The sequence below is a fragment of the Plasmodium vivax genome, chromosome 11 (assembly GCF_000002415.2).
Source record: "Plasmodium vivax chromosome 11, whole genome shotgun sequence".
NCBI classification, from domain to species: domain Eukaryota; phylum Apicomplexa; class Aconoidasida; order Haemosporida; family Plasmodiidae; genus Plasmodium; species Plasmodium vivax.
In genome coordinates, this window is record NC_009916.1 from 1,529,811 (window position 1) to 1,554,411 (window position 24,601).

At 49.3% G+C, this 24,601-nt stretch overlaps 5 protein-coding genes and 5 non-coding genes across 10 annotated transcripts, besides 19 other annotated features; 5 read left to right on the plus strand and 5 right to left on the minus strand.

Moving 5' to 3' along the window:
• Positions 1–1,152: 1,152 nt before the first annotated feature.
• On the plus strand, positions 1,153–2,961 carry PVX_113750 (Eukaryotic translation initiation factor 3 subunit 6 interacting protein, putative; the record flags this gene model as incomplete). The annotated part of the gene is made up of 1 exon (XM_001616089.1): positions 1,153–2,961. The coding sequence occupies one exon, from the start codon at positions 1,153–1,155 to the stop codon at positions 2,959–2,961; it is 1,809 nt and encodes a 602-aa protein (XP_001616139.1).
• Positions 1,512–1,536: a microsatellite.
• Positions 1,919–1,942: a microsatellite.
• Positions 2,962–3,340: 379 nt separating the features above from the next.
• On the plus strand, positions 3,341–4,434 carry PVX_113745 (hypothetical protein, conserved). Its single transcript, XM_001616088.1, has 3 exons — positions 3,341–3,664; positions 3,772–3,829; positions 3,959–4,434. The coding sequence occupies exons 1-3, from the start codon at positions 3,575–3,577 to the stop codon at positions 4,045–4,047; spliced, it is 237 nt and encodes a 78-aa protein (XP_001616138.1). The 5' UTR covers positions 3,341–3,574; the 3' UTR covers positions 4,048–4,434.
• Positions 3,354–3,373: a microsatellite.
• PVX_113740 (hypothetical protein, conserved) lies at positions 4,276–6,094 on the minus strand. Its single transcript, XM_001616087.1, has 3 exons — positions 5,051–6,094; positions 4,798–4,927; positions 4,276–4,547 (listed from the first exon to the last, which is right to left on the minus strand). The coding sequence occupies exons 1-3, from the start codon at positions 5,410–5,412 to the stop codon at positions 4,503–4,505; spliced, it is 537 nt and encodes a 178-aa protein (XP_001616137.1). The 5' UTR covers positions 5,413–6,094; the 3' UTR covers positions 4,276–4,502.
• Positions 4,328–4,372: a microsatellite.
• Positions 4,887–4,929: a microsatellite.
• Positions 5,043–5,113: a microsatellite.
• Positions 5,372–5,466: a microsatellite.
• Positions 6,095–6,176: 82 nt separating the features above from the next.
• Positions 6,177–6,226: a microsatellite.
• A 28-nt stretch (positions 6,227–6,254) lies between these two features.
• Positions 6,255–6,275: a microsatellite.
• A 624-nt stretch (positions 6,276–6,899) lies between these two features.
• Positions 6,900–6,957: a microsatellite.
• Positions 6,958–9,849: 2,892 nt separating this feature from the next.
• On the minus strand, positions 9,850–10,420 carry PVX_113735 (hypothetical protein). The gene is given in 2 exon segments (XM_001616086.1): positions 9,850–9,946; positions 9,962–10,420. 2 exon segments carry the CDS (start codon positions 10,205–10,207, stop codon positions 9,881–9,883), a joined length of 312 nt encoding a protein of 103 aa, XP_001616136.1. The 5' UTR covers positions 10,208–10,420; the 3' UTR covers positions 9,850–9,880.
• Positions 9,899–10,066: a microsatellite.
• Positions 10,421–11,896: 1,476 nt separating the features above from the next.
• On the plus strand, positions 11,897–21,108 carry PVX_113731 (hypothetical protein; the record flags this gene model as incomplete). The annotated part of the gene is made up of 3 exons (XM_001616085.1): positions 11,897–20,735; positions 20,857–20,929; positions 21,087–21,108. 3 exons carry the CDS (start codon positions 11,897–11,899, stop codon positions 21,106–21,108), a joined length of 8,934 nt encoding a protein of 2,977 aa, XP_001616135.1.
• PVX_113730 lies at positions 12,022–12,092 on the minus strand. Its single transcript has one exon. It is a non-coding gene; the product is annotated as a tRNA-Gly (tRNA).
• PVX_113729 lies at positions 12,596–12,667 on the plus strand. The gene has a single exon. It is a non-coding gene; the product is annotated as a tRNA-Cys (tRNA).
• PVX_113728 lies at positions 14,176–14,249 on the minus strand. Its single transcript has one exon. It is a non-coding gene; the product is annotated as a tRNA-Arg (tRNA).
• Positions 14,354–14,392: a microsatellite.
• Positions 15,055–15,126, plus strand: PVX_113727. Its single transcript has one exon. It is a non-coding gene; the product is annotated as a tRNA-Trp (tRNA).
• On the minus strand, positions 16,012–16,085 carry PVX_113726. Its single transcript has one exon. It is a non-coding gene; the product is annotated as a tRNA-Arg (tRNA).
• Positions 16,876–16,895: a microsatellite.
• Positions 17,584–17,609: a microsatellite.
• Positions 19,210–19,240: a microsatellite.
• Positions 19,600–19,661: a microsatellite.
• Positions 19,771–19,833: a microsatellite.
• A 736-nt stretch (positions 21,109–21,844) lies between the features above and the next one.
• Positions 21,845–21,893: a microsatellite.
• Positions 21,894–22,363: 470 nt separating this feature from the next.
• Positions 22,364–22,393: a microsatellite.
• Between the last annotated feature and the right edge of the window lie 2,208 nt (positions 22,394–24,601).

Consider the following 24,601-nt stretch of genomic DNA (forward strand, 5'->3'; position numbering starts at 1 on the left):
CTACATAAATTTGTATTCTGCACGGTTCACTCGTTCGGGCGGGATGGAAGCCCAATGGGCGGTAATCGCTACTGGTCAGTGCTAACCAGCGTTGCTCCGTTTAAGCGGCACCTTGACGTACGAAAGAGGAAACCAGGGGGGAACGGGGGGTACACATCGAGGGGGTATCCTTCTTATCGTTGCGACCATTCTCTAGTCAACGTTACGGGGAGGCACCATAAGCTCCTGTTTATCTAAGCGGCGTGGTGAAGCGAGGCGAAGCTATCCCCCGTTGAGGTTTCACCAGAGGGATCCATACCGCTGCCGCTCTATGCCCCCTTTAAAACGCACAAACGGGTAGGCGGGTGAACAAAAGTTGTTGCACGCGTTTTTAGGTTAGCAGCTTAGGTATGTGTTTTACTTGGTTTTTCTTGTTTTTCTTTTTTTTCTTGTTTTTCTTGTTTTTCTTTTTTTTTTTTTTTTTTTTTTCAGGGCGTACGTGCTCACATGTAAGCCACATAAAATGGGGTCAGGGGAGATGCCACCTTCGGTAGAGTGGAGGCGGCACCATCCCGGCCGCCGTTACATTTTTTGGCTCTACAAATGGGGGTGAGCGGATACGTATCGCCTACAGCTCACGGTGCACGTTATGAGTAGCACAGCGCCGGCTTTTGCCTTTCAACTGGGGTAAAATTTGGGGCGGCGAAAAGTGGTTGGCTTGGCTTCGTTTCGTTTCGCTTCGTTTGGCTTCCTCCGACTTCCTTCGGCTTCCCTCGGCTTGGTTTTTTTTTTTTTTTTTTTCCAAAATGCATTAATTTCGTTCTGTTTTTATTTGTGCCACTGTGTTATTTTTTCCCTTTACTGTTTTTTTTTCATCTTGACTTCGCTTCGCTTTGCTTCTCTTCTCTTCGCTTTGGTTTTTTTTTTTTTTCCCCTTCGTATGCCGCTAAAATAGCCCGCTTTTTTTCCTCCCGGCTGGCGTACCCACTCGTTCGTGGCCCTCTGCCCCACTTTGCTTGTGCACAAGTGAGCGTTGCGCAGTTTGGCTCTCGCGTCGTCAGCTGGAGGCACGTTGCGGTATCGTTGCCATATCGTTGCCACATCGCTGCCACATCGCTGCCACATCGTTGCCATCTCACCGCTTGACCGCTTAACCGCTTCCCCGCGTCCCCCATGGCGGAGTACCTGGAGGGGGAGGGCGGCGCGGGGGCCGAGAAGCCCGTGAGCTTCGAGGAGGAGGTGGAGACGTTCCTCATCAACCTGCACGACTTCGTGTACCACCGAAACGCGGAGGCGATCAAGAAGCTGTTCGACACGGACTTCTACGCCATTTCGGAGATTTACTTTAAGAACATCCGCTGGCCCTCCATCAAGCTGGTGGACGTCTTTTACAAGCAGAAGAATCGATTTCACAACTTGATTCACTCTCTGTATGAGGAGCTCTACTACCGACATGTGTTCATAATAAACGATGTGACGCTGGAAGATAGGAAGAACTCCTGGGACAATTACAAATGCTTATTAAATTTTATTTCGAGCATTTGTTCTGACCCTTCAGGAGATACAAACGACAATGTGCTGGTCATGCCGAACGTATGGATTTACGACTTCCTCTCGGAGTACATTTACCAGTACCAGTCCATGTGTCATTATAAGTTAAAAATTTTGAAAGAGCCAGAAGAAAATAAAGAAGGAATAGACTTTTTAATAAAACATTCGGACGTATTTGAGAGTAGCATCGTGTTGGAAGTGCTCCACAGTCTTTTGCTGAAGGCAGAATTTGTAACTCTCTCAGAGGAGGAAAGAGCCATATTTGTTCACAACGTTTTTCACGTAAACAATGAAGATTTGACCAGTAGATACCAATTTGCCTACTTCGCTTGCTGCGTTCTTCTGAAGGTGTATGTCCTGATGGGGGACTACTACACAGCGTTGAAAATCATTTCTTATATTGAGTTGAGTCATAAGGCACTGTACTGGAAGGTGACTCTGTGCCATATTAGCGTCTTCTACCACATCGCCTTCTGCTACCTCATGCTGAGGAGGTACAATGACTGCATTAAGGTGCTGTCCCAAATTTTGATATACCTCTCCAAGCAGAAGGTCCACTTGTCTAACCAGCAGAGGTACCAGCAGAGTCAAATTCATAAGCTCATCGATAAGATGTATTTCATTGTGATTATATGCCACTCGCTTAGTAACACCAGGCTAGACGAGACGATCCTGCAGAACATTAAGGAAAACTACTCGGGGAAATTCTATGCCCTTTTGCAAACAACCAATGAGCAAGCTTATGCGGATTTGTTTTACAAAGTGGCCCCTAAATTTATTGATCCCCTTTCGAACATTAGCTTCCAACTTTTGGCTAGCTTCGAAAATGTGCAGAACCAGACGTATAACTCTGACCCCATGACGACGCAGCTGAACATCTTTTTGAAGGACGTGTCCTACCAGAAGAAGGCCTTTCACTTCATCTCCTACGCGAAGCTGTACCACAACATTCAGCTGCGGAAGTTGAGCAGTCTCATGAATTACGGCCAGCAGAGGAGGCCTGCGGAGGGGGACACCGCTAGCCAGGAGAACCACCTGGGGGAAGTGCAAAAGGGAGAGCCCTCCCCCGACGAAGCACTCGCACTCGTCTCCGCCGACATCATGTGCGTTAAGAACTCCGGGAGGCAGCTGGTCTGGAAGGACGGGCCGCTCTACAAGGGAGAAGTGGTCACGTCGGTGTTCGGCTCCGCCTTCGACTTCTACATCGACATGGACATCCTCAACATCAAGACGCGCGCGCAGCAGAAGATCTTCATAGACTATTTCCTGCACCAAATCAACATGTGCAAGAACCTCAGCAGCAACCTGCAGGGCACCCCCGCCCCCCACGCCTACAAGCCCAAGTACGATAACTTCAGGCGCAAGGGCAAGGCCAAGCCGCGACGGAGCGGTGAAGCGGCGACGGAGCGGTGGAGCTGTCAAGCTTCTTAGCCGCGTTGCTGCCTAGCTGTCAAGCTTCTTAGCTGCTTCGCAGCCACCGGGCAGCTTTCCCTGCCGCCCACTTGCTCCACCCCATTGCCCCTTTTCCCCCCCGTGCCATCCACCTCACCCCAACGCTGAAAGAAATTTTTCATTTTTTGCGGAACAGAGAAAAACTCATCCACCCATCGCAAGCGCGGCGAGCGCGCGGCGCAAATGTGACGTAAAATGCCTCCTTAATGTGTAGCGAAGTCGTCGCTATGGCGGCCGCTTCCCTTTCTTGCGCCAGTCGCCTGAACAGGTCAAGCCAGGGCACTCCCGGCTTCGCGCAACTGGCCGTTTCTCCCACGGGGAGGAAAAAAAAAAAAAAAAAAGATGAACATATGAACATATGAACATATGAACATATGAACATATGAACGTATGACCGAGCGAATTATTGACCAAATGAACTGCTGACCAAATGAACTGCTGACCAAACGATTGCCGACCGAATGAACGGATAAAGCGCCGGCCACTGCGCAAGCGTGGAACGTGCTAGTGGCGAGTCATATTGGGGGAGCGCCTCCAACTCAGCACAGCTTCGCCGCGCCCTCCTTTCGCTTCTCCCCCCCGCTGCGCCGGCATGAACGAAGTGGGCTACGCGTCCCATCCGCCGCCCGAGCCCGACTTCTGGATTTACTTCGCCAGCTACCTGCGAAACGCCTGGGTGCAGGTGGGCCGTACGAGCGGAAGACCAGCGGAGGAAAAACACACGTGATGAACAAACGCAGGTGTGCCGCAAAGCAATCGTTTCCCTTCCCCTTCACGACTTCCTTGCAGTGGGCCATCGTCTTCGTCCCGTTCATTATGTTCGCCCTGTACCTCAAGCTGACCATGCGTAGGGCGAAAAGAGGGAGAAAGGAGCCACCTCTGCAAGTGCGCCGCGATGGAGGGGTCACCACCTCTACTAGTGCGCCGCTACGACGCCGCCTCACACCCACCGTGCCACCTCGCGATGCCCCCGCAGCGACCGCGCCAAGCGGTGAAAAAGAGCGCCCCGAGGAGGAAGCCCATTTTGGCGAAGCCAGAGGAGACATAGGCCGGAAGAGTCTATAGAGGATGCCACTTTGTGCAACTTCTGAAGGGTCTCTGCCCCCAGCTAAGTGGACGAGTCAACTCGCTACCCAGGTGAATGCCTATCAAATGAAAGCTTTTTTTTTAATTAAAGCTGTGGGGTATAACTCCACATGAGTTCCTTCAGTGGTGTGCCGCGCGCATGCACATTGGGGAGCGGTCCCTGAAACGCCCCCCGTCGGTTTGAGGGATTACTTCGGTGTATGCTATGCACGCATGGAGAGAAAAAAAAAAAAGACCAACATGGGGTGGTAAAGAGGTAAAGAGGTAAAGCGGCGTTTTTTCTTCTTTTTTTTTTCCCCCCAAGTAACCGCTTGCACGTGATAACTGCATGCACAGCCGTCCAAATGGAGAGTCACCACGTGGTTGCTGTGCAGATACATATGTGCTCTTCACTCTGTGGAAGTCCCGACGCAACCGCTTCCCTCGCGAGGGACTCAGCTCCAATTGGACATGTTCCTCTTCTGGCGAAACTTCGAGATCTGGGGGGAGGAAGCCAAATGGGTGTAGCGCTCAATGACGGTTGGGTCAGGTAAAAAGCGCTTCGCACAATTCAGCGACAACCTGGGGGCATGCGGAACGGCGTCGCTGCCCCAGTTGAGCAGGGCAAAGCGGTTAATCTGGAAGGTGGAGGAAGAAGCACGCACAAGCACGAATGCAAGAATGCACCAATGCACTATCTCTCCCTATCTCTTTCTCCCTATCTTTCTCTCCTTTTCTCTCCTCCCCTACCACGGTGGAGAACCTCTCCTTGAGGTTTTCATTCTTCGCCACGCAGTTGTCCGGCCCATAGGGCGGCTTAATCCTGACTTCTCCGTTGAGGACCAAAATGTCTTTGTTGCTCCAAGCGCAGTCCGGGTGCCTACAGGAGGAGGTGATGGAAAAGGAGAAGGAAATGGAGACGGAGATGGAAAAGGTGAAGGAGGACCGAGTTACTCCATGTGTCTTTTTTAGGGTTTAGGGGTGCCCCTCTCAGCGGACATACGTTTTCCATATAAAGTCGAAGAGCTCCTGCGCCTCCTGCGTCACCCCAATGCCGATGCGTGCCTTGACGCTCTCAAAGTCTGTCAGGGCCTTCTTTTCAATTTTTTCTATGAGGGACCTCTCAATCTGAGGCAGAGGGTCAAAAAGAATTTTTATTCTCCTCACTATCTCTATGTCCACGATGATATCCGTTTTGATAATGTAAAAATTGGCTGTGCCATTTTTGCCCTCCTCTTTGATGATTATAAATTTTAAGTTCGTCTCGTAGCAGTAGAGTTCTCCTTCGAATGAGTGTCCTTCCCTCGTCTTCGTTGATACTACATGGCCAAAGTATAGGGAAGGGTCGAAGATGCTTTTGCTCATGGTACACTGGGGGGGGGGGCACCTCTCAGGGCGTGTGTTAGAACGTTCAGTCGAGAGGCGCGTGGAAGCAAGTTATTTGTTTTTGCAGCAGTGGTTGCACAGGTGGGAGACACGCGGAGCGAGGGCCAACCGAGCCACTCACGCAAAAAAAAAAGGAGATGATGAAGTGCCCACTGATGGGTGAACGTGCAGCGGGCAAATGGCTACTAAACAAAACACCGTTGCCAAAGCGGGACCAGAGCAAAGTTCACCAAAAATGCGTAACTACCCAGGTTAGTGGCAAGCAAAAGGGTCTTTCCACTCGGCAGCGTTGCACATAATATGCGTATCTCTCCCCCGCATATGTGCCTCTTTCCCCCCCTTTTGGAGCAACCTGTACATGCAATTTGTGTGGACCTCCGTTTGGGTGATCCCCTTCAATGTTCTTCCTTCGCATATGAAGAGGAAGGAACTTATTTTTTTTTTTTCCCTTTTTTGCGCAGAAGGGGGCTACTGAAATGCAAGTTGAATCCCGCGTGAAGTGAACCCAGTGGGGTTGGTGCCCTTCCCTCGTCAATCAACTGGCCAAGCAGAAGTGGGGAATATTTGCGGAACGCGCGAAAATGGGATTGCTGTTCTCTCCATGGAAACCTCTCTCTTGTGTTGTAGCATATGCATTATACCTACTCACGTTTATACCTCCGACGGGGTAGATTTTTTTTTTTTTTTTTTTTTTTTTTTCCCAGATATAGCCACAGTGTATACCTCGCGATGCTGACGCGTTGCTCTTCCTTCGCACCAAAAGGGGCGCTCTTACCGTTAACGAAAGAAGTTGTGGGGTGGAAATTTTCGCTGTACGTTTAAAAGGCACCATTTTGGTGTTTACCAACTTTGCGAAAATGTACGCCTACGCGGAGATGCATAAAAATGGGCGGACACCTCGAACGGGATGTGCCATGTAGAAAGTAGCAGCTGAATTGGGGGAACTTCACCCCAATGTGAATTTTAACCTGAGCACGCACACTAAAAAGCTGATGAGTCACCCTTTCGTATACCTTTCGAACGAAAGATAAATCAAAAAAAAAAAAAAAAAAAGGCTGAGATGTTCCCGTGCAGGCGGACTTTCCCCTCCACCAGGGGGCTGCAAAGGGAACTTCCAATCGTGCCACGCAGGAATATCTACCCGCGCATGTAGCAGTGTTGAGCCTACCCACGCTGTGGAAACGTAGGGTTGATGCGAATACGAGTTCCGGCGGAACGCAGTCGAACGGGGTACACCCCCGTAGGTGTCCGTGGTCAAAAAAGGGGGCATCGCATCGCGTTGATAAGAGGCCACGATTTCTTTTCCCATCCCTACCGGATGTGCACTCGCCAGTCAGTTTGGAGGAACTGTGATTTGTTTTTTCTCTCTCAGCGGGTATGCAGTTGTGTTCCCCAGCGAGGGGGGAAATCCTCGAACGGTGGAAGTTCGCGAAGGGGGAAATCCTCAGAGTTAGGGTTAATTTTGCAAAAAAAAAATCGCCATACATACATACGTATGTACACATAAATGCGCACTTTTAACACTGCGGGGGAAGTACACCCCCCGACGAAGTGGCCTAAAAAACCGCGCTGTACTTCTACCCCCCCCCCAAAAAAAAAATGGCGTTCACTTGTGCTCACTCAAAATGTACATTCAGGTTTTCCCTCGAGGAGCATTTTAGCAACGGGGGGAACAATTTTGGAACAGCGTCACATAAAATGTGAGCTAGGTGTGGTTGGTCAAAGTGGGGAGAAAAAAAAAAAAAAAAAAAAAAAAGCGATAAAAGGTAAAGGTAAATGTAAAAACGTCGTATGTGTGATCACTTACATACGTGGTGGTTGCGCAAAGAAAGTTAGCTGCGAAGGAGGCAGTGTCTAAGGAGGGAGTTGTGCAGGACATGGTCGCGTAGGCATTTTTATATGTGTATATTGGCATGCACGTGTTTGTCACGAGAAACAGGTGAAATTTTTGGAGCTCTTCTTTTCATGTGGGTGTTTGTCCCATTTAGACTTTGGGGAAAAAAAAGGAGAGCTACAAAAAGGGGGTAAACATAACGGGGTACAAACAGGGGGACGCAAAATGGGTACACAAAAAAGGCGTACACATGAACGGGATACACATGAACGGGATACACATGAACGGGATACACATGAACGGGATACACATGAACGGGATACACATGAACGGGATACACATGAACGGGATACACATGAACGGGATACACATGAACGGGGTACACATGAACGGGGTACACATGAACGGGGTACACATGAGCGGGGTACACATGAGCGGGTGCCGAAATGGTGTTCTACAAAATTTGCAGTGAGCTTTAAAAGGAGAAGCGTGCACGGTAGCGCAAAAAATTAAAATTAAACTGACGCTGAAATGGTGCTGAAGCTGAAACGTAATTTTACAGCTACATTTGCAGCCAATTTTACGGCCAATTTTACGGCCAATTTTACCGCCAAAAACAAACCAAACGAACAGTCACACTACGACAAGCAAAACAAACGAATGTTCCCAAAATAATAGCAGCAACGATCAGCACATGTAGGGAAAAAGAATGTGCAAAGCGCTGAAAGGGAACACCCTTGTGCCATGTATCCCCAACTACACATAAGTAAATCCCGCCTTTCTTTTAAATGAACCACCATTATCAAACGTGTGTTTCGCCAAACGTGGAGTGTTTTAATTGTACACCCCTTTCTTGTTAACTTTGTTAAGTACACTGTGAGCATACGTGAGGTGCTTACATATATTTATTTTTTTTTTTCATCGAATGGTGTGAAAGTGTCATCACCTCGAGGGAGCCTCCTAACCTTCGTAGAAGCAACTGCTGAGCAAGTGATACGCGAAGGAGCGGTAGTTCGTCTGCATACGAAGCGGTGGATCCGCCTTCATTGTGTAACCTCTTCTTGGGTGTCTCCCTCCAAGGGCGCTTTGTTACCACTTCTGGGTGAACTTACGTTTTTACGCAGGGGCACCATTCGTGACGCACGTGCAGTGTATCCGCCACTGCGATGTGGCGACATCTACAAGGCGAAGACCGCCAACATGCCCCTACACTTATGCATCCCCCTTTTCACCAAAGAGGCCACACCTTTTTAAACACACCAATTTGACACAGCTGGTGTTCCAATTTTGCAAAATAAGCACCCGTGAGCCGCGCACACTCAGTGTATATGATCACACATCATACGTGCGTACGTAAACAAATGTACACATGTGCATAGCGTGTACTTACCATGTATGCAGCCTCTATATGAGTGAATGCACGAGTGTATATATGTGCACGCACATTTCGAAGTGTGCCAAGATAGCCGCTTACCCTTTCTGCGCGTTCGCCGCAGGCCCTCTGCACAGTCCACTCATGTGGTTTTAAAAAAAACCCTGCAACGAGAATTACCACCTGTGCATTTGCGAACAACGCCCTATCGGCGACCTTTCAGCCCCCACAGTACGTATGCACGTTCGTATGCATGAATATACATGTGCATATACATAAGCGTATGTTTCTTTTTTTTTTTCACTACACAAAAAAATATATTGAAAAAAATCCCCCTCTTCAGTGATAGGTGGGGAAAAAAAAAGAAGAAAAACACGGAGCTCTACTTTTAAAAAAAATTATATTACACTGTGATGCCCAACATTGATACATACAGAAGATTTACATTTTACGAATAACTGCTTCTTTCTTTTCTTTTTTTTTCCCTTTTATTTTACTTAATTATTTATTTTTTTTTTTTTTTTTCTTCTGCTTCTCACCCTTTTGAACATACCTTTTGGATTGAGATTCCTGCTGAAGCAGCTGCGCAACGGTTGCTTTGCTGCTAAGTTTGCGTTTACTGCTTAGAGCGAATTGCGGCTGCTTCATTGGGCATACATACGAGCGAATGTGTATGCATGCCTGCTAGGTATGTGCATGTATGCCAGGTGACACACTACGCGCACATTCAGTGGAACGTTATTAAGTGTAAGCAAACGTCAAACACGTGTGGGAGATTTTTATTATTATTATTTTTTTTTTTTACATGCTTTTTACGAATAGTTTATGATAATTTTCCCTTCTCGTGCGCGACCAGCCTGAGTATGCGCTGCTTCTCCCAAATTTTTGCGCTACGTTCATGTAGCGGAAGCAGCACCTTGTTTACACCTTTTCGCATACGTTACACGCGTACAGTACATACGGATGAGCACAGTAAGTACGTATGCATATGCGTACCTTCATGCGTACATACACAATCGCCAAGTCAGCCATACGTGGAAATTGTGAAAGCCTTTTGCTAATAAAAAAAAAAAAAAAAAATTATGTACAGGTCATAATTTTTTTCCATTTTCCTCACCCTGTTCATAATTTTTTTGTTCATTTTTTTTTATTTAGCATTTTTCAAGCTATTTTTTTTTTTTTAATGTTTAATGTTTAATTTTTTTTTTTTCACCCTTCCTTGTTCATACGTTTTTTCGTTCCTACGCTTTTTCGTTGTACGCTTTTTCGTTGTACGCCTTTTCGTTGTACGCCTTTTCGTTGTACGCCTTTTCGTTGTACGCCTTTTCGTTGCACGCCTCTTCGTCGTACGCCTCTTCGTCGTACTCCTTTTCGTCGTATGCTTCCCCTTTTTCTTTTTTTCGTGCCTGCATCCCTTCCTCCTTTGCTTTTTTTCGTTCCTCCTTTTTTTCGTCACAGTTCCATCCCTGCTGAGTTTTCCCCTTTCCACAATTTTCCCTTATGCGCAGCCAGCCCCTCCTTTTTGCCGTTTCTTTTGTTACACGCTTGTTCTCCATCTTTTGTTCCATTTTTGTTCCTCCCTTGTTCCATTGTTCTTCCACCACTGTTGCATTTTTTTTTTTTTTTTGTTTCCACGTACGCGACTTATTGCGCTACAGTTTGCGCGACTTTTTTTTTATGCTACCTTTCACGCGTCCTTCAGCTTACGAACGACGCAGATTTCTTTGCCTACTGCTGGCAAATTTTACGCGTTCAAGCCCAATTCGAGGAAAGGTGTACGCGACAGTGCAAGGTGAAGGAACAAAACAAACGTGGAAAATGCTTATTTGCATACTTCACCATACCCAGGGGTCTATTTTTGAATGTGATTGAGATTTAAGAGTCATAAGGGGGAGAAAAAAAAAAAAAAAAAAAAAAAAAAACATGTGTATTTTGTTTTTCGTTTTTTTTGTTTTCATATTCATTTTTTCTCCTTCCCCCATGTGAGTGTACCAAATGTTTATATAAATGCGTAACATTTTTCAATTTTTTTTTTTTTTTTTTGTGTATTTTTTCCCTTTTTGTGCGTCCAAAAGTATTTAAGCTGTTATGTATATGCACACCTAATTGTGGTAAGAAAAAAAAAAAAAAAAAAATTCGTACAGGAATGCATATTTTTTTTTTTTTTTTTTTCCGAAATGTTCGGTAGAAATATGCCTTAGCATTTAAATGTATGTGACGGGTGTGAATGTGTCCCTTTTTTTGAGACCGTCACCACTGCGCTTTTGCACGGTCGTCGCCGTGTCGAGTTTTCACCCCTGTGTAACCTTTGTTCATGTGTTCATCCTGCATTCCTCCTTTTTTTTTCCCCACCTCCCCTGTTTTACTGCATTCTCTTTGTACCCCCACCCTCTCATTGTGGGTGATATCCATGCGCAACCCCAGCTTCATCCCCGCGTGTCCATTTTTAAGGCCGCTTTTTTATGGACATCACCTGCATCGCTCAGCATATCTGTGCGTTCCAGTCTGGGTAGATACTCGCATGTCCGTGCACCCACTCGATGCATTCACACGTTTGTTCATTTAAGAATACGTCAAGCCTGCACACTGTGCACGCCAGTAACGTTCATTTAGGAGAAACCAAAAGTAATCGTGGAAGTGCCTGCACGCAGATACCCACTCGACCTGCGTTACAAGAGGTTTGCCACGATCTCGTCACGCGCAGGGATGCGCATGTGCAAGCGTGCACGTGTGTACGTATGTACGTGTGCAGGTCATCCCTGTAAACACATTCGCACACGTGCACACGCAAGTGTACAGGCTCCCTCGCCGTCCGTCAGTTACACCTCTATAGTGGCAGAAACACCCCTGGGAGCCAACAACTTGTAAGTAGAAACCAAATTGTCGCCGCCCAAGTGTTACCCCCGTATGCATGCATGCACACACACAACGTACGAGTACGTACAGATAAGTACGAGCGTGTGCCCGCAACGTATCCCTCCTTAGCCGTCCAAATTGATTTTCCCCCTCGATCACAAACATTTGTTAACATTTCGTGCATGGTTTAGCGGCCACTGTGTTGCAAGAAAAAAAAAAAAAAAAGCACAGTTGTGAGTACGTGTGCGGAGAAATACCCGCGAATGGGTCACCTGTACATACATGCGCACGTACGCATATTTGTAGCTACACGTACGTATATTTATAGCTACACATAAGCATATTTACAGCTACACATACGCATATTTACAGCCACACGTATACACACAGGGGCGTGTATTATGGAGCGCGCAGTGAAGCAGGCGCGGGGAAAAACCACTTGCCTAAGGACGCTCGACGTCGACGTGAACATGCACGACCAAGTGAAAATGAGCAACTTCTGCGTGAGCGTCACGTCGAGCGGCAGCCCGAGCGGCATCCCCAACAACGGCTGCAACGTAAATGTGCCAGCATCATCCCCAAACGTAACAAATTATGAACGCGGTCAGAACAGTTTCATGGGACAAAGCGCGAATGGCCACGAGTATAATTTACCGGCCAACCAAAAAATGATGAGTCATCAGAGTGTTCCGCCCGGCCAGCACCCCAGCGGCAGCGCGGGCGATTATGCGGGCAGTTATGGAGCTAATTATGACGCCAATTGTGGGGGCAATTATGCGGGCCGTTATGACGCCAAATATAACACCAATTATGACGCAAATTATGAGGCAAATTATGACGCCAATTACGATAGCAGCTACGATAGCAGGGCGAACGAAAATAAAGCGAACTGGCCGAGCGGGAACTCCCTGGGCAGCACACACAGCGCGAGCGGCATGCACATCGCACTGAATAATGGCCACCCGTCGTATGTAACGGATGGGGAACAGCTTTTATGTCAGGCGAAACTTCTTGTGGGCAGAACAAATTTTGACAGCGCGAGTAGCCCCAGCGGAAACGTGGCGCAGGCGGCGAACTGCGGCCCGGGCAGTTTGCAGTCAAGTGGGCACCAAGTTGCGCAGCAAAAAATGCAGCAAAAATTGCAGCCACATTTGCAATCACATTTGCAGTCAAGTGTGCAGTCAAATGTGCGGCCAAATGTGCTTCCAAACGTGCCGCCAACTGTGCAGTCACCCCCCCGCGCGAGCAACAACGCGCACAACGTTAACCCTGAGCAGAAGAATGCCAATTTGTGCAACTACAGTTTGCAGCAAAACTCTCCGCTCAACCAGGAGCACCAAATGTTGAGTGCACAGAAGGGTTACTGCCCGAGTAGTAGTAACGGCATGGCGAACGGGAATGGCTCTGGTATGGCGAACGGGAATAGCTCTGGCATGTCGAGCGGGAATAGCCCTGGCATGGCGGGGGTGCCTTACCGCCCGCACGACAATTTTTTAACCCCAAATGTGCCCGGAATGGGTGGAGCAAATATTTGCGCGTCGAACAGCGGCGCCCAAGGACACCCAAACGGCATGGCAAAGGGCACACAACAAAATCAGGGTGCCATGGTGAGTAGCCAAATGAATGCCTGGAATGGAAGTTACGACTTGGGGAAGGGCAACAGCACGGTTGCAGGGAGTAACGCTTTTCCCTATGCCAATATTATGAACGGTGAAGGTGGAAAAATGGGGGAAGAAAGCGCAAGAGCATCGGGAGGCAATTACCAAGTCGCGGTGAATAACTACGATGGTAGTTACGTTAGCAAAAATTACGGCGGAAGTGGTGGTGGTGGTGGTAATGGCCATGGCAACCTTGGTGCAAGTTGCGCTGGCGGGGCCAACGACCCCGGCGGGAACAGCCACAGCCGCGCTGTTAGCAGCGGTGCATGCAGGAGCAGCCAATATAAGGGCAACCTGACCCCCCAGCAGAATAACAACAGCAGTGTGGGGCTAAACATGAGTGGCAAAAAATCTGAACACATTTTGCAGAGCATTAACAAAGTAGTAAGTGCAAGTGGCAAGGTGGAGATGATGGTGGATGTTCCACAGCAGGGGGGTCCCATATTGAATAACATCGAGGTGTTAAGTGACTACAGTAAGGTGCAAGGCAATTTTCGAGGGAGCGAGACTAGTGCACTATCTTTTTCTAGTGTGAATAAGAACGGTGTTAAGTTTGTCGACCCGCGGAAAGGCGCCGACGGTTATGTGGCGGTGAGCGGTATTGGCAGTGGAAGCGGCATTGGTAGTGGCAGCGGCATTGGCAGTGGCAGCGGCATTGGCAGTGGCAGCGGCATTGGCAGTGGCAGCTGTATTGGTAGTGGAAGCGGCATTGGCAGTGGCAGCGGAGTAGGCCCCTACACCAGTGTGCCAAATTTTAGCAGCGCAGCGGATCACGGCAAGCAAGTGATGGAGGGTAGTAGCACACACGGCTCTACACTTGACGCCGCAGCTCACCAGTCGAATTTGTTAAGCAATCACACGGGAGGAGCTCTCCCCGGAAGTAGTAACATCGAGAACAGCTTCAGTGCGGGCGGCTCCAACCTGATCAACCAAACGGGTAGCTCCTGGACGATGCAAAACGGTGGTGGGAGCGGTAGCGGGGTTGGAAGTGGGAGCGGCCTCTACGGTGCAGGAAGCACCCCCGCGAGCAATTTCCCCAGTGGCCTACATGGTTCCGCGCAGGTCCCCCAAAAGATAGGAAACTTCACCAGGGGGAATGCCAACGACCCGACCAGCGGTAGCAGCGGTGGTGGGCACGCCAGCGACAACCATGCGAGTTACGCGAATCATGCGAATTTCGCGAATGGAAATGTGATGAGCAGTTACCACAGCCACGTCCACGGCAACTTGAGCAGCACTTTTGCGAGGGACAATGCTGAGTTGGTAATGAACGCAAGGAACGACGATAAGAGCGGTGAGGGCGGTGACGCCTTTTTTAATGGGAGCAGTGGCCACTTAGGTGGCGGGCTGCGAGCGGGGCACCCCGGCAGTTACGCGAATGTGCAGGGTAGCGCGTATGGAAGCGGTCATGCAAGCGGTCATTCAAGCGGCCATGGTACCGCTCACATCAGCAGCCACGGCACCGCCATCCCAAGTGACATGTCCAACGTGTCCGCCAAAAAGGCGAACCAGCAGTTTAACGTGATGAAAAATATGAACATGATTCAGTCGAGCAGCTACCCGGCGAACGGAACTAACAAGCACGACGTGCAAGTGAATAACATGGGTGGCTACCACCAGCCGCATTCCATGAAAGAGGTCAACAGCGGCATGACCGGTGTGCACCCCGGTTCGGTTGGCGGCGCCATGGTGAGCGGCGGCCTGGCGAGCAACGTCATGGCGAGCAACGGCCAAGCGACCCACTTTAATCCCTACGGCAAGGTCAACAACAACAGCGCCGACGCGGCGAAAGGAGGATCCTACCCTGAAAGCGGTTCCCTAAATGGAAGCAAATTTCTAAGCGGCAGTGAGTACCTTAACGGTAGTAGCGCCCTCGGCAGTGGCGCCCTCAGCAGTGGCACCTTCAGCAGTGGTACCACTCACAGTAGCAGTTTAAGTGCGCAGAAGATGAACGAATCCGCCAAGGGCATTTCATCCCCAGCGCACGGCACAAACGGGAGCTACAATGCGAAAAAGGCATTTTACGGTTCCAAGGCGAACACATCGAATTTGTATTCGCCCAAAGGAGGGGAGTACCCCATGAGTGGCGGGGCGGTCAAGGGCTCAGCTGGTATGTACGCAGGTGGTCATGGGGGGAGCAGCGGAATGGGCACTGCCCCGATGAGTGCCCCGATGAATGATCCCGTGAATGCCCCCGTGACTGCTTCTGTGAGTGGGCCCAACGGGCAGGTGAACAGCCTGAACAGCGCGCTGACCAACACTGCGAACGAAATTGATCACCTCACGAACAACCTGACCAACACCCTCTCAAACAGCATGACCAACCACATCACCAATAACTTGCAAATCGTCCACAACAATCACATCACACAAAAAATTAACAACAATATATCCATCAATTTATCCAGCGGGATAAATGGCATGAAGAATGTCAACCTGGCCAACATCAACAGTTTTAAGAAGAATGTTTTTGGCCCAGCCAGCGGGGGGGATGTGCCTCCCATAGGGGGGGTGCCTCCAATGGGTGAAGTGAACAGAAGTGCTTCAAAGGTGGACTCTCCGGAGCATTTCACCGACTCTGTGAAGTTCTCCCTGGCCAACAGCGGCGGAGGTGGCAGTAGCTATGGCAGTGCCTATGGCGGTAACAGCGTGTACGCGGGGGAAGCCGCGGCCGGGAAGCGCAGTGGCACGCTGCCCAGTTATTACCACGCGAATGGGGGGGGCGGCAATGGGAGCGCCGTTACTGGGAGCGGCGTGCATGGAAGCGGCGCCAACTACGATCTGCTAAAAATGATAGCCAAGGGGAACAACCTGAACCCAGGCGACGCAAGAAAGGGCTTGGCCATGCAGAGAAGAGGGGTGCTGGACTCAGGCGCGGCGAGCCCCTACGGAAACGCGGACAAGTTTAACGGCTCAGGCTCGCGCAGCTTAGTGGCCACGAGCAGCATTGCCCAGTTGGGCCTGATGGGGAAGGGGGCCAGCGGTATGAGCGGTGTGGGCGGTGTGGGCGGCGTGAACAGTGTAAGCGGCATGAACAGTGTAAGCGGCATGAACAGTGTAAGCGGCATGAACAGTGTAAGCGGCATGAACAGTGTAAGCGGCATGAACAGTGTAAGCGGCATGAACAGTGTAAGCGGCATGAACAGTGTAAGCGGCATGAACAGTGTAAGCGGCATGAACAGTGTAAGCGGCATGACCAATATGAATGGCATGACCAGCGTGACCACTTCCATGTACAACCATTTCCAAGATGCTCCCAACCAGACTGCCGTGAGGAGCCCCGTGAAAATGAAGCACGCAACTGCGAATGTAATGAGTCCGGGTGGCAGCATGAACGACCAGGTACATAATAGGTATGCCCAAAACGGCGCAAGTGGTGGTGTGGGCTCGAACCACCTAATGATGAACGAGTCGACACTGAACAGTCAGATAATGGGGATGAACAGAAATGGAGGCCTACCGGAAGACAACGGGCAGAATGGCTACCCAGCAGAGGTGAACACAAATCATTTAAGTAGAGACTACATAATGAATAAAGAAAATTTAGAGGCACATTTGGGCCAAAAGGGTGAGCTGTTAGGTTCGCCCATGGGGGGTGGTAGGGGGTCTCCTCCCCACTTGGATAAAAATGAGTTTCCCTATATGGGGAAAAAAAAAAATTTCAATGACTTCAATGATTTTAATGAGATGCACAGTGGCAGTGGTATAATGGCTAGCTCGAAAAGGGGCACCACCCAGCTGAACAAGGTGATGCAGGCTGGCAACCTCGTTAGCAGCAGTGGCGATAGCGAAGCGGTGAAGGCCATGCACAGGGGTACCAACAACTTGCCAGGCATGCACAGCACAAATCGGGTGAACACGTCTGAGGTGAATGGCGGGGTCGGTTTGATGGGCTCCCGCGGCGGTGCCACCAGTGGGTTGAGCAGCCCCAACCACGTGGCTATGGTGAATGCGGTGAATGGAGCTAATGGAGCGTTCCCCGCGGAGAAGGAAAACCTGCGGGCGCAAGACGTGGGCAGGATGTACAGCAAGGGCGCCGCGAACTACGGGCAGGCGACGATGCAGCACGCCGGGGTCAGCGATGGGTACGGCGGAAGCGTCCGAAGTGGTGGTATTGGCAGTAATTTTAATATGAACGTGCTGGGCGGCCAAGTCGATCCGAGCGTGAAGAGCATACATGTTGGAAGTAACCTCCACCCCCATGGGGAGCTATACACCGGTAAGTACGCCGCTTCAAATGATGCGAATAAATATGTGTATGGCAGTAGGGACAACGGAAATGTGGCGAACTATTCGTATGGAGACCACGGGGGGGTGAGTCCCCATGCTGGTGGAAACTACCCCGGAGTGAATCTTAACCAACCCAACAGTGGAAGTTTCCCCAATTCGTATGAAGGTCTGCCCGAAAATGGCAAAAGCGGACTTGGGCAGCACGGGTTCAATCAGGCAGTGGACGTCGTCTCCCCCTCCAACGACAAGAAGAATCCCATCAACTTAAAAAATATCATCAACATTAATAATAATTTTAATATGCTAATGAATAGTATGAACATGGATGGGGTGGGGGGACTAATCGGCATGGAGGGCAACCCCAAGGGGGGGAGCGGCAATTCAATGGGGGGGAGCAACAACCCGAAGGGTGGTTACTATATTAGCAGGAGTGGTGGCCCCGTCGGTAGTGGCACAAATAGCCAGCTGTACAAGGACGGCATGAATGTGGCGTATAAGCCTGGGAGTAACTTCCCGATGAAGGGAAGCAACACTGCCGCTGTTGGGTCCTCCACGGGGTCCTCCCCCTCCGGTGGGTATAGCAGAATGGTGAAGGAGAGCAACGGGAAGAATAACGCAGTTGGTGTGATGCAGGGACAGTTGGAGGTGAAAAATAATGGGGCAGCAAATGGCATGGGGATGAATTACTCCATGCAGAATGTACTTAGCAAGGGTGGCAATTTGAGTCATCCTGGGAATGGGCCAGGCATTATGCCCTCCACTGCCTCCTCCGGGGGAATCAATTTGGAGAGCCCAAACAGTTTGCTCTACAGCATAGGTAGGAATTTGCATCTGCAGGATGTTGCCAAGGTGAAGAAGTCGCGGGTGGAGTCGAAGGCGGAGTCGAAGTCAAAGTCGAAGCAGAAGTCGTCCAAGTCGACAGCTGTAGGTGCCATTCTGTTTGAAGACAGCCCCATGTCGATGGGCGGAGCGAATGCGCTGGGCAGCGCAGGTGCGAATAGGAAGAACGGTCTCGATTACAAAGTGTATGGTAAAAATGGCGAGGAAGTCCTCACCTATAACGGTAATGGGAATGGCCTCATCGACCGGGATGTACAGCTAGCCAATATGGCAATGCGACAGAACAGTCAAGAGATGAAATCTATATATGCGAAAGGATCCTACAAGAGAAAAAAAGCCGATGGTGTAGCCAAATCGAATGAAGAACAGATGAATGCTGCGGATGTGTTGGCTAGTCCCAAGAAGGCAAGGAAGAAGAAGAGTGACCAAGTGAACTTTTCCTCGGGGTCATCCAATAATGAGACAGCATTGAAGGCCCCCCAGATGGAAATGAACAGTAGGAATGATCCCTATTGGAGTTCGAAGCTACATAAGGGCAGTGACTCTACGGGTGAATGTGACAACAGTACGAGGTACATGCCCAACGGACAGTCGTGCATTGAAATTGCTGACGAGGAAGACACCACGATTGGGGACGGTGCAGGGGAAAAAAACGCGGCCTATGTGGAAGCATCTAATGAGTGTAGAATTGCCAGCGAGGGTTATAGTACACCGGGCGGTGGCGCTGGTAGGAAGTACAACCAGCAGAGTGCTGATGAGCAGCGCGTAGCCCACGTGGATGCAGTGGCAGGGGGGTCAGAGAGCAGCAGCAGAGTGGCGGGCGCGCCGAAGGGCGCAGGCAGTTTCAAGCACGAAGGTCCAAATGTTCAGAATGAGCAGTCAGGGGAAGGAAGTACTAACGGGGCATCCGCAGCAGCCGTGGCCGCCTCCGGCGCAGGGTGCACTGCTCCCCCCCCCGGGGGGACATCTCAATGGGGAACCCATTTCAGCAAGCCAAATGACAAGTGTGTAGTCGGTGATTCCCACCGAAGCAGCGGAGTTGATAGGGGCAACCACCAAGCGGAGGACCTCACCTCTGCGGAGGAGAAGCCCAGCCTGATGAATAACCCCAGTGTAAATGATGCAAAGGATGAGCAGAGTATCACCGAGATGAGCATTGCCATGTCGCTCAAAAACATAGAGGAGACCATTACCAAGTACAATGAATTGGGAAAAGCGAAGGGCCCGCAAAATGGGGAAAACGCCACCGTGGTAGGTGTGGATAATGCCATTTTGGCTAGCCAGAGTGCCAACTGGGTCAGTGACAAAAGGGATGGACACCCAAGCGCCAAGGACTGTGGCCGTAGTATTTATTCCACCATAGAAGAAATGTTTAGCGAACCTGTAGGCAGTTCGAATGAGGTGCGTGAGGGCAGGGCGGGCAGCCGGGAGGAGAGCAGCCCGAGCGGTGATGCTGATGGGAAATTCGATGCGGCGAACGAATCACACCAGACGGAACAAGGGGCAGCGCGCAGATGCGCCCTCGAGGGGAACATCGCGTACGATAGGATACGGCTGGACGATATTAGTAAGGTGAACTGTGACGAGCTGTATTTCGGCAGCGGGGGGGATCACCTGGGAGATGGAAAAGGAGCGGCATATGGTGAAGAGGCTAAAGAGGAGGACGTGGCATGCCTGACGCAGACGGGACAGGGCGATAGCAGCACCGCCTTTACGAATGACGCGAGGGGCAGTCAAAATGTCATTCTCTCCGTGTATAATTTAGAGGAGGGGGAGAAATTCCACGTAACCAATAGAGCCTACAACATTTTTGAAGAACAGAAAGAGGGGGGTGAAAAGGCGAAGGGGTTTGAGGAAGGTGGTAGCACTACAAGCGAACTGGATGAGGAGAATCGGGATGGCGAGGAACAGCATGAGGAGGGCACTATGCATTGTGCGCCTGGGAGAGTGGCGGAAAGTGGAGGCCGCGCGTTCGACGTGGAAGAAAATTCCGTTCTCGAGGTCAGCGAGGTGAGCGAGGTCAGCGAGGTCAGCGAGGTCAACGAGGTCAGCGGAGATGATGGCACCCTCATGGGGGAGGAGGCCATTGAGAATGGCTGTAATGAGAATGGCGGCAGTGGGGATGCCGGACGTGAGGACAAAATTGCAGACGAGCGAGCGGACGGAGACGCGACACCCCGAACCGAAACCGCGAGTGGAAAAAGAAGCAATGTCCTGGAAGTGCACAATTTTAGGGCAGAGCACCCGAACAAGCCGCAAAAGCTGACGCTCGTTTTGAACCAGAAGGTGATAGACGAGCTCGAGGTGGTGTACCAGAGAATAAAAAAAGTGAAGTGTGCTGATGGAGACCAAATAAACTTCAGTGCTTGTAGAAAGATTAATCGGGAAGAATTCGAGGCAATATGGAGTTACCTAGCCGGCACCCTGGACGGGAGTTGCGCGAAAAACAGGAAATTAAAAATCGTTAAAGTTGTCCGGTCGACTATGCTGCAGCAGGTTTTTTACGAGAAGGGTAAGTTGCGCGCGAGGGGCGCTCAGCGTACGCGTTCGTTTTGCGTGCTTTTCCATTTTTTCCCCGCATTTTTCCATTTTTCCCCACATTTTCTCATTTTTTTCTCCTTTTTCCCGCCTAGGAGACAAGCCTAAAGTGATCACGCTCGATTTTCATGTGAACTCCTCCGGCGAAATGTGCGATGTCCAGGGCGGGTAAGCTGCGCGCGTCCTTTTCCTCCCCCTTCACTTCATCGTTGTAGTGTGCCCGTGTCCCCCCATTCGCCGCCGTTGGACGCGTGGCTTGTCCGGCCCCCCTCTCAACCGCTGACCCTCCGACCCCCTTCCACCCATCGCAGCGTCCTACGGCTAGAAACCTCGTTCATAACAAGTGAAACCACGAAGAGGGAACTGGACACCCTGGTCAAGGGGAATTTCGACATCACGCTGGACTCCGTCTCTCTGTGCTCTTCGCCAGTTTTTAACATGTATAGGAGTAGCAGCAATTTCAGGTAGGGCGATAAAAATGAAGGAAAAAATGGAGGAAAAATGGAGGAAAAAATGAAGGAAAAAATGAAGGAAAAAATAAAGATAAAGATAAAAATATGCGTGCCGCCTTGGGATGGGGGCCCATCCCCGGCCTGTCCACCAATAGCGCAGCAACGTACGGTTGCTCTGCCCATGTAACCGCAAACCCATTTAACCGCAAACCCATTTAACCGTAAACCCATGTAACCGCCAACCGCTTTTCTCCCCCCCCCTCTGCAAAGCATGCTGTCCTCGTATCGCGGCGAAATTATCAAGTTGCACGTTTCCACGGCGAAGGCGTTCAAGGGGGTCATCGAACTGCACGAGGATGCAAGTGTAAGAAAAAAAAGAGCGAAAAAAAAAAAGGAAAAACATATAAAGGCGCGTTATACACATGCCTGTGTGTGCGCTTCACATTCTTACCTCAGCAACATGCCCATTATGTGTCTCCACTTTTCGTGGCACCCATCGGGTATGCCGTTTCGCAGGGCTTCGAGAACACCGAAAAGAAGTTTTTGATAACCACCCGCGCCAACTGCCCAGACCTTCACGAATTTTTGAATAGCTTTTATGAGTTCATTTTTTAGGCCGTCCCAGTCGTTACTCGGTTGGTCATTTTTTGAGGTGTTTCTAAATTCAGGTTGGAAAAGTGGTGTGAGCGGGATGCATCGCGGTGCTTGCGGCCTTTCTACCACGCCAACCTGGTTTACCCTGTTTTTTTTACCATTTTTTTTTCTCCCCCTTAACCCTTTTTTGTTCCGCTTTCATTTCACAACCGGAAAGCGCTTTCCCCCTCTTGTTTCACTCCGCCAAAACAGCGGTGCCGACATTTAAATGTATAATCTCCCAAAGGGGCTACCCCCCATAAAAAAGTGTTCCCTTTTTGGGGGGTACATAAATGTATAGCTGGCTTGGGAAGGCAAAGAGGAGGACGGGAGGAAGCACCTTCCCAATCTATGCGAAAAGGAAAAAAGGGATGTTTTCCCCATTCTGAACGTTTCACCTTTGTGGAAAAAAATGAAAAAGAGAAGGAGAGGCGGTTCCTCGATCAATCTGTACGTGTGCGCTCTGCCCGAGTAGGCACTGTATGCATTGTGTGCGTTACGCGTACAACAGGTGCTGGCTATACGTATGGGCCTAACATGTTGACACAAAATAAAATGGGAAAAAAAAAAAAAAAAGGAATAACCCAGCACATAAGTAGTGTTTCCAATTTGACCGCATGAGGTTGCTTAAACATCTCCTTTCGTGGCAGTTAAAACTGCTAAATGATAAAGAAAAGTGCGAAGTGGTCCTTTAAGGGGGTAAATAATAACACGGAATGGGAACGCAAACGGGGGGAGAGGCGAACAGTTAAGTTTTTTTATCGATTAATGATGCAAATTTATTTTTTCCCCTTTTTTCATCATTTCGCGTAAAACGTGTAATGAACGAGTTACTCTCATCTTAGAGGGATTCACTTTTTAAAAAAGGGCATATTTTTGCGCCAAGTAACATAGCAAAAGGGAAAGTGCGTGGCTGAGCTGTACTTTTCTCATTTATGCCGCGGCGATTTTTCGCACCCACAGAAGGATTTACCCCCTCTCTGCCCCGGATGACCTTACCCTACGAAGAGTGCGTTTTCACAACTTGGGAAACAAAAGCGAGAAGAAAAAATGTGGCTAGTCATCCAGAGCGACGACGCAAAAAAAATACGCATAAACGGGTGTTGCATACGTCATACATACAAAGCATATTTTTTTTTTTGCTTGTATAGCATACGCGCACCACATTTCAGAGGGGAGGCTGACGGCGAGGCAAACGCGGCGCGTTGTTAGAGGCGTAGGGGCTGCTTTTTCCTCGGGGGGAAAAAGCGTTCCTTCGCTACGTTACGTTACATTACCTTACGTTACGCTTCGTTTCTTTTTTTTTTTTTTCGGGGGGCAACTCTTTATGCTACGCTAATATGGCATGGCGTTTTTCCCACTCATTATTGAGTTTCATTTTGCTCTTTTTTTTTCTCGCCCGTATGGGATATTTATTTATTTATTTTTTTTCTTAACATGTTATGTGAATGAAAAAAAAAGGAATACCTGCAACAATTTTTGCGAAATTTTTTTATTTTACTTTCTTGAAACATATATAGCCTTTCACGCAAATCGCAGATAAGCTAAGCTGCATATTTAGGTTTTTTTTATTTTTTTTATGCCAACTGTTGACCCTCCTGAGTAGAGGTCGCACAAATTAATTAGTACGTCCCCCGCGCGCGTTTTTCAAAATGGTAAGTGGGAGCATTCCAGAGGGGAAAGCGGCAACCCCACGTGGCGTGTATTCATACGTATGTATGTATGTATGTATATATATATGTACCTACGGATGTACATCTGTGTAGTACTTGTACTGCGCGCCGCGCGCAACGATGGGTGACTACTTAAAATGAACGCCGCAGAAATGAGGGGGTGCTGCAGCGCGGCCACAGCAGCATGTTCCTCGTTGTACGTATGCGTGTAGGGGCCCCTTCATATATTTCTCCCCCATGTGAATATATCTGCTTATGCACCTACCCACTGTTGCCCCTTGCAGGGATCCATTAAAAGCTTCAGACTTAAGCAAAAATTGGGAAAATGCAGAAAGAAGAATAGGCCAGTGCCCCACTGGTACAGACTGAGAAAGGACACCAAAATTAGGTAACGCAAAAAAGCCTACTTTATTTTTTCAATAGGACAGCGTGCAAGCGGCAGTTGTGAAACGTGTGCGTACTGGTCACCATCATGAGTAGTACCATCACTGCTATTCCCGTTTTCTCCCCCCCCCTCCTCCTTTTTAGATATAACACGAAAAGAAGACACTGGCGACGAACTAAATTGGGACTTTAACGGATCTGCGGATGGTGCTCTCCTTTTTCTTGGCATGACAACATGAATGGAAATTTTATCGAGAGAGAGGAGGGTGGAATTCCTTTCAAAGAGAAAAACTTTTTCCACCCCTTTATTCTTGCACAGTTGCGTATTTGCTGATTAGCAATTTGTCCCTTTTCATTTCGCTCCCCTACGAACTGTGCTTTTCCTTTTTTTTTTTTTTTTTTTTTTTTAATCATAAACGGTTAAAATGTGTATTAACGCAAAACTTGACAAAAAAAGAAACGATAAATTATATGCCGCTTAACGAATGAAAGGGAAATGTCCGTGTGGAAAAGGAGGTTGTTCCGAAGCCTTAAATGTGCGAATGAAAGCAAAGGAGTGTATGTGTTCGTTAACGGTTGTGCGCCAAGCCCCTGCGCAGTTGGCTCCTGTTTTATCGCCTCAGTGGTGAGAATACTCCCCCGCAGTATGCGTCCCTTCAATCGAATTTTTTTTTTCACGCGAGAAAAAATAAAAAGAA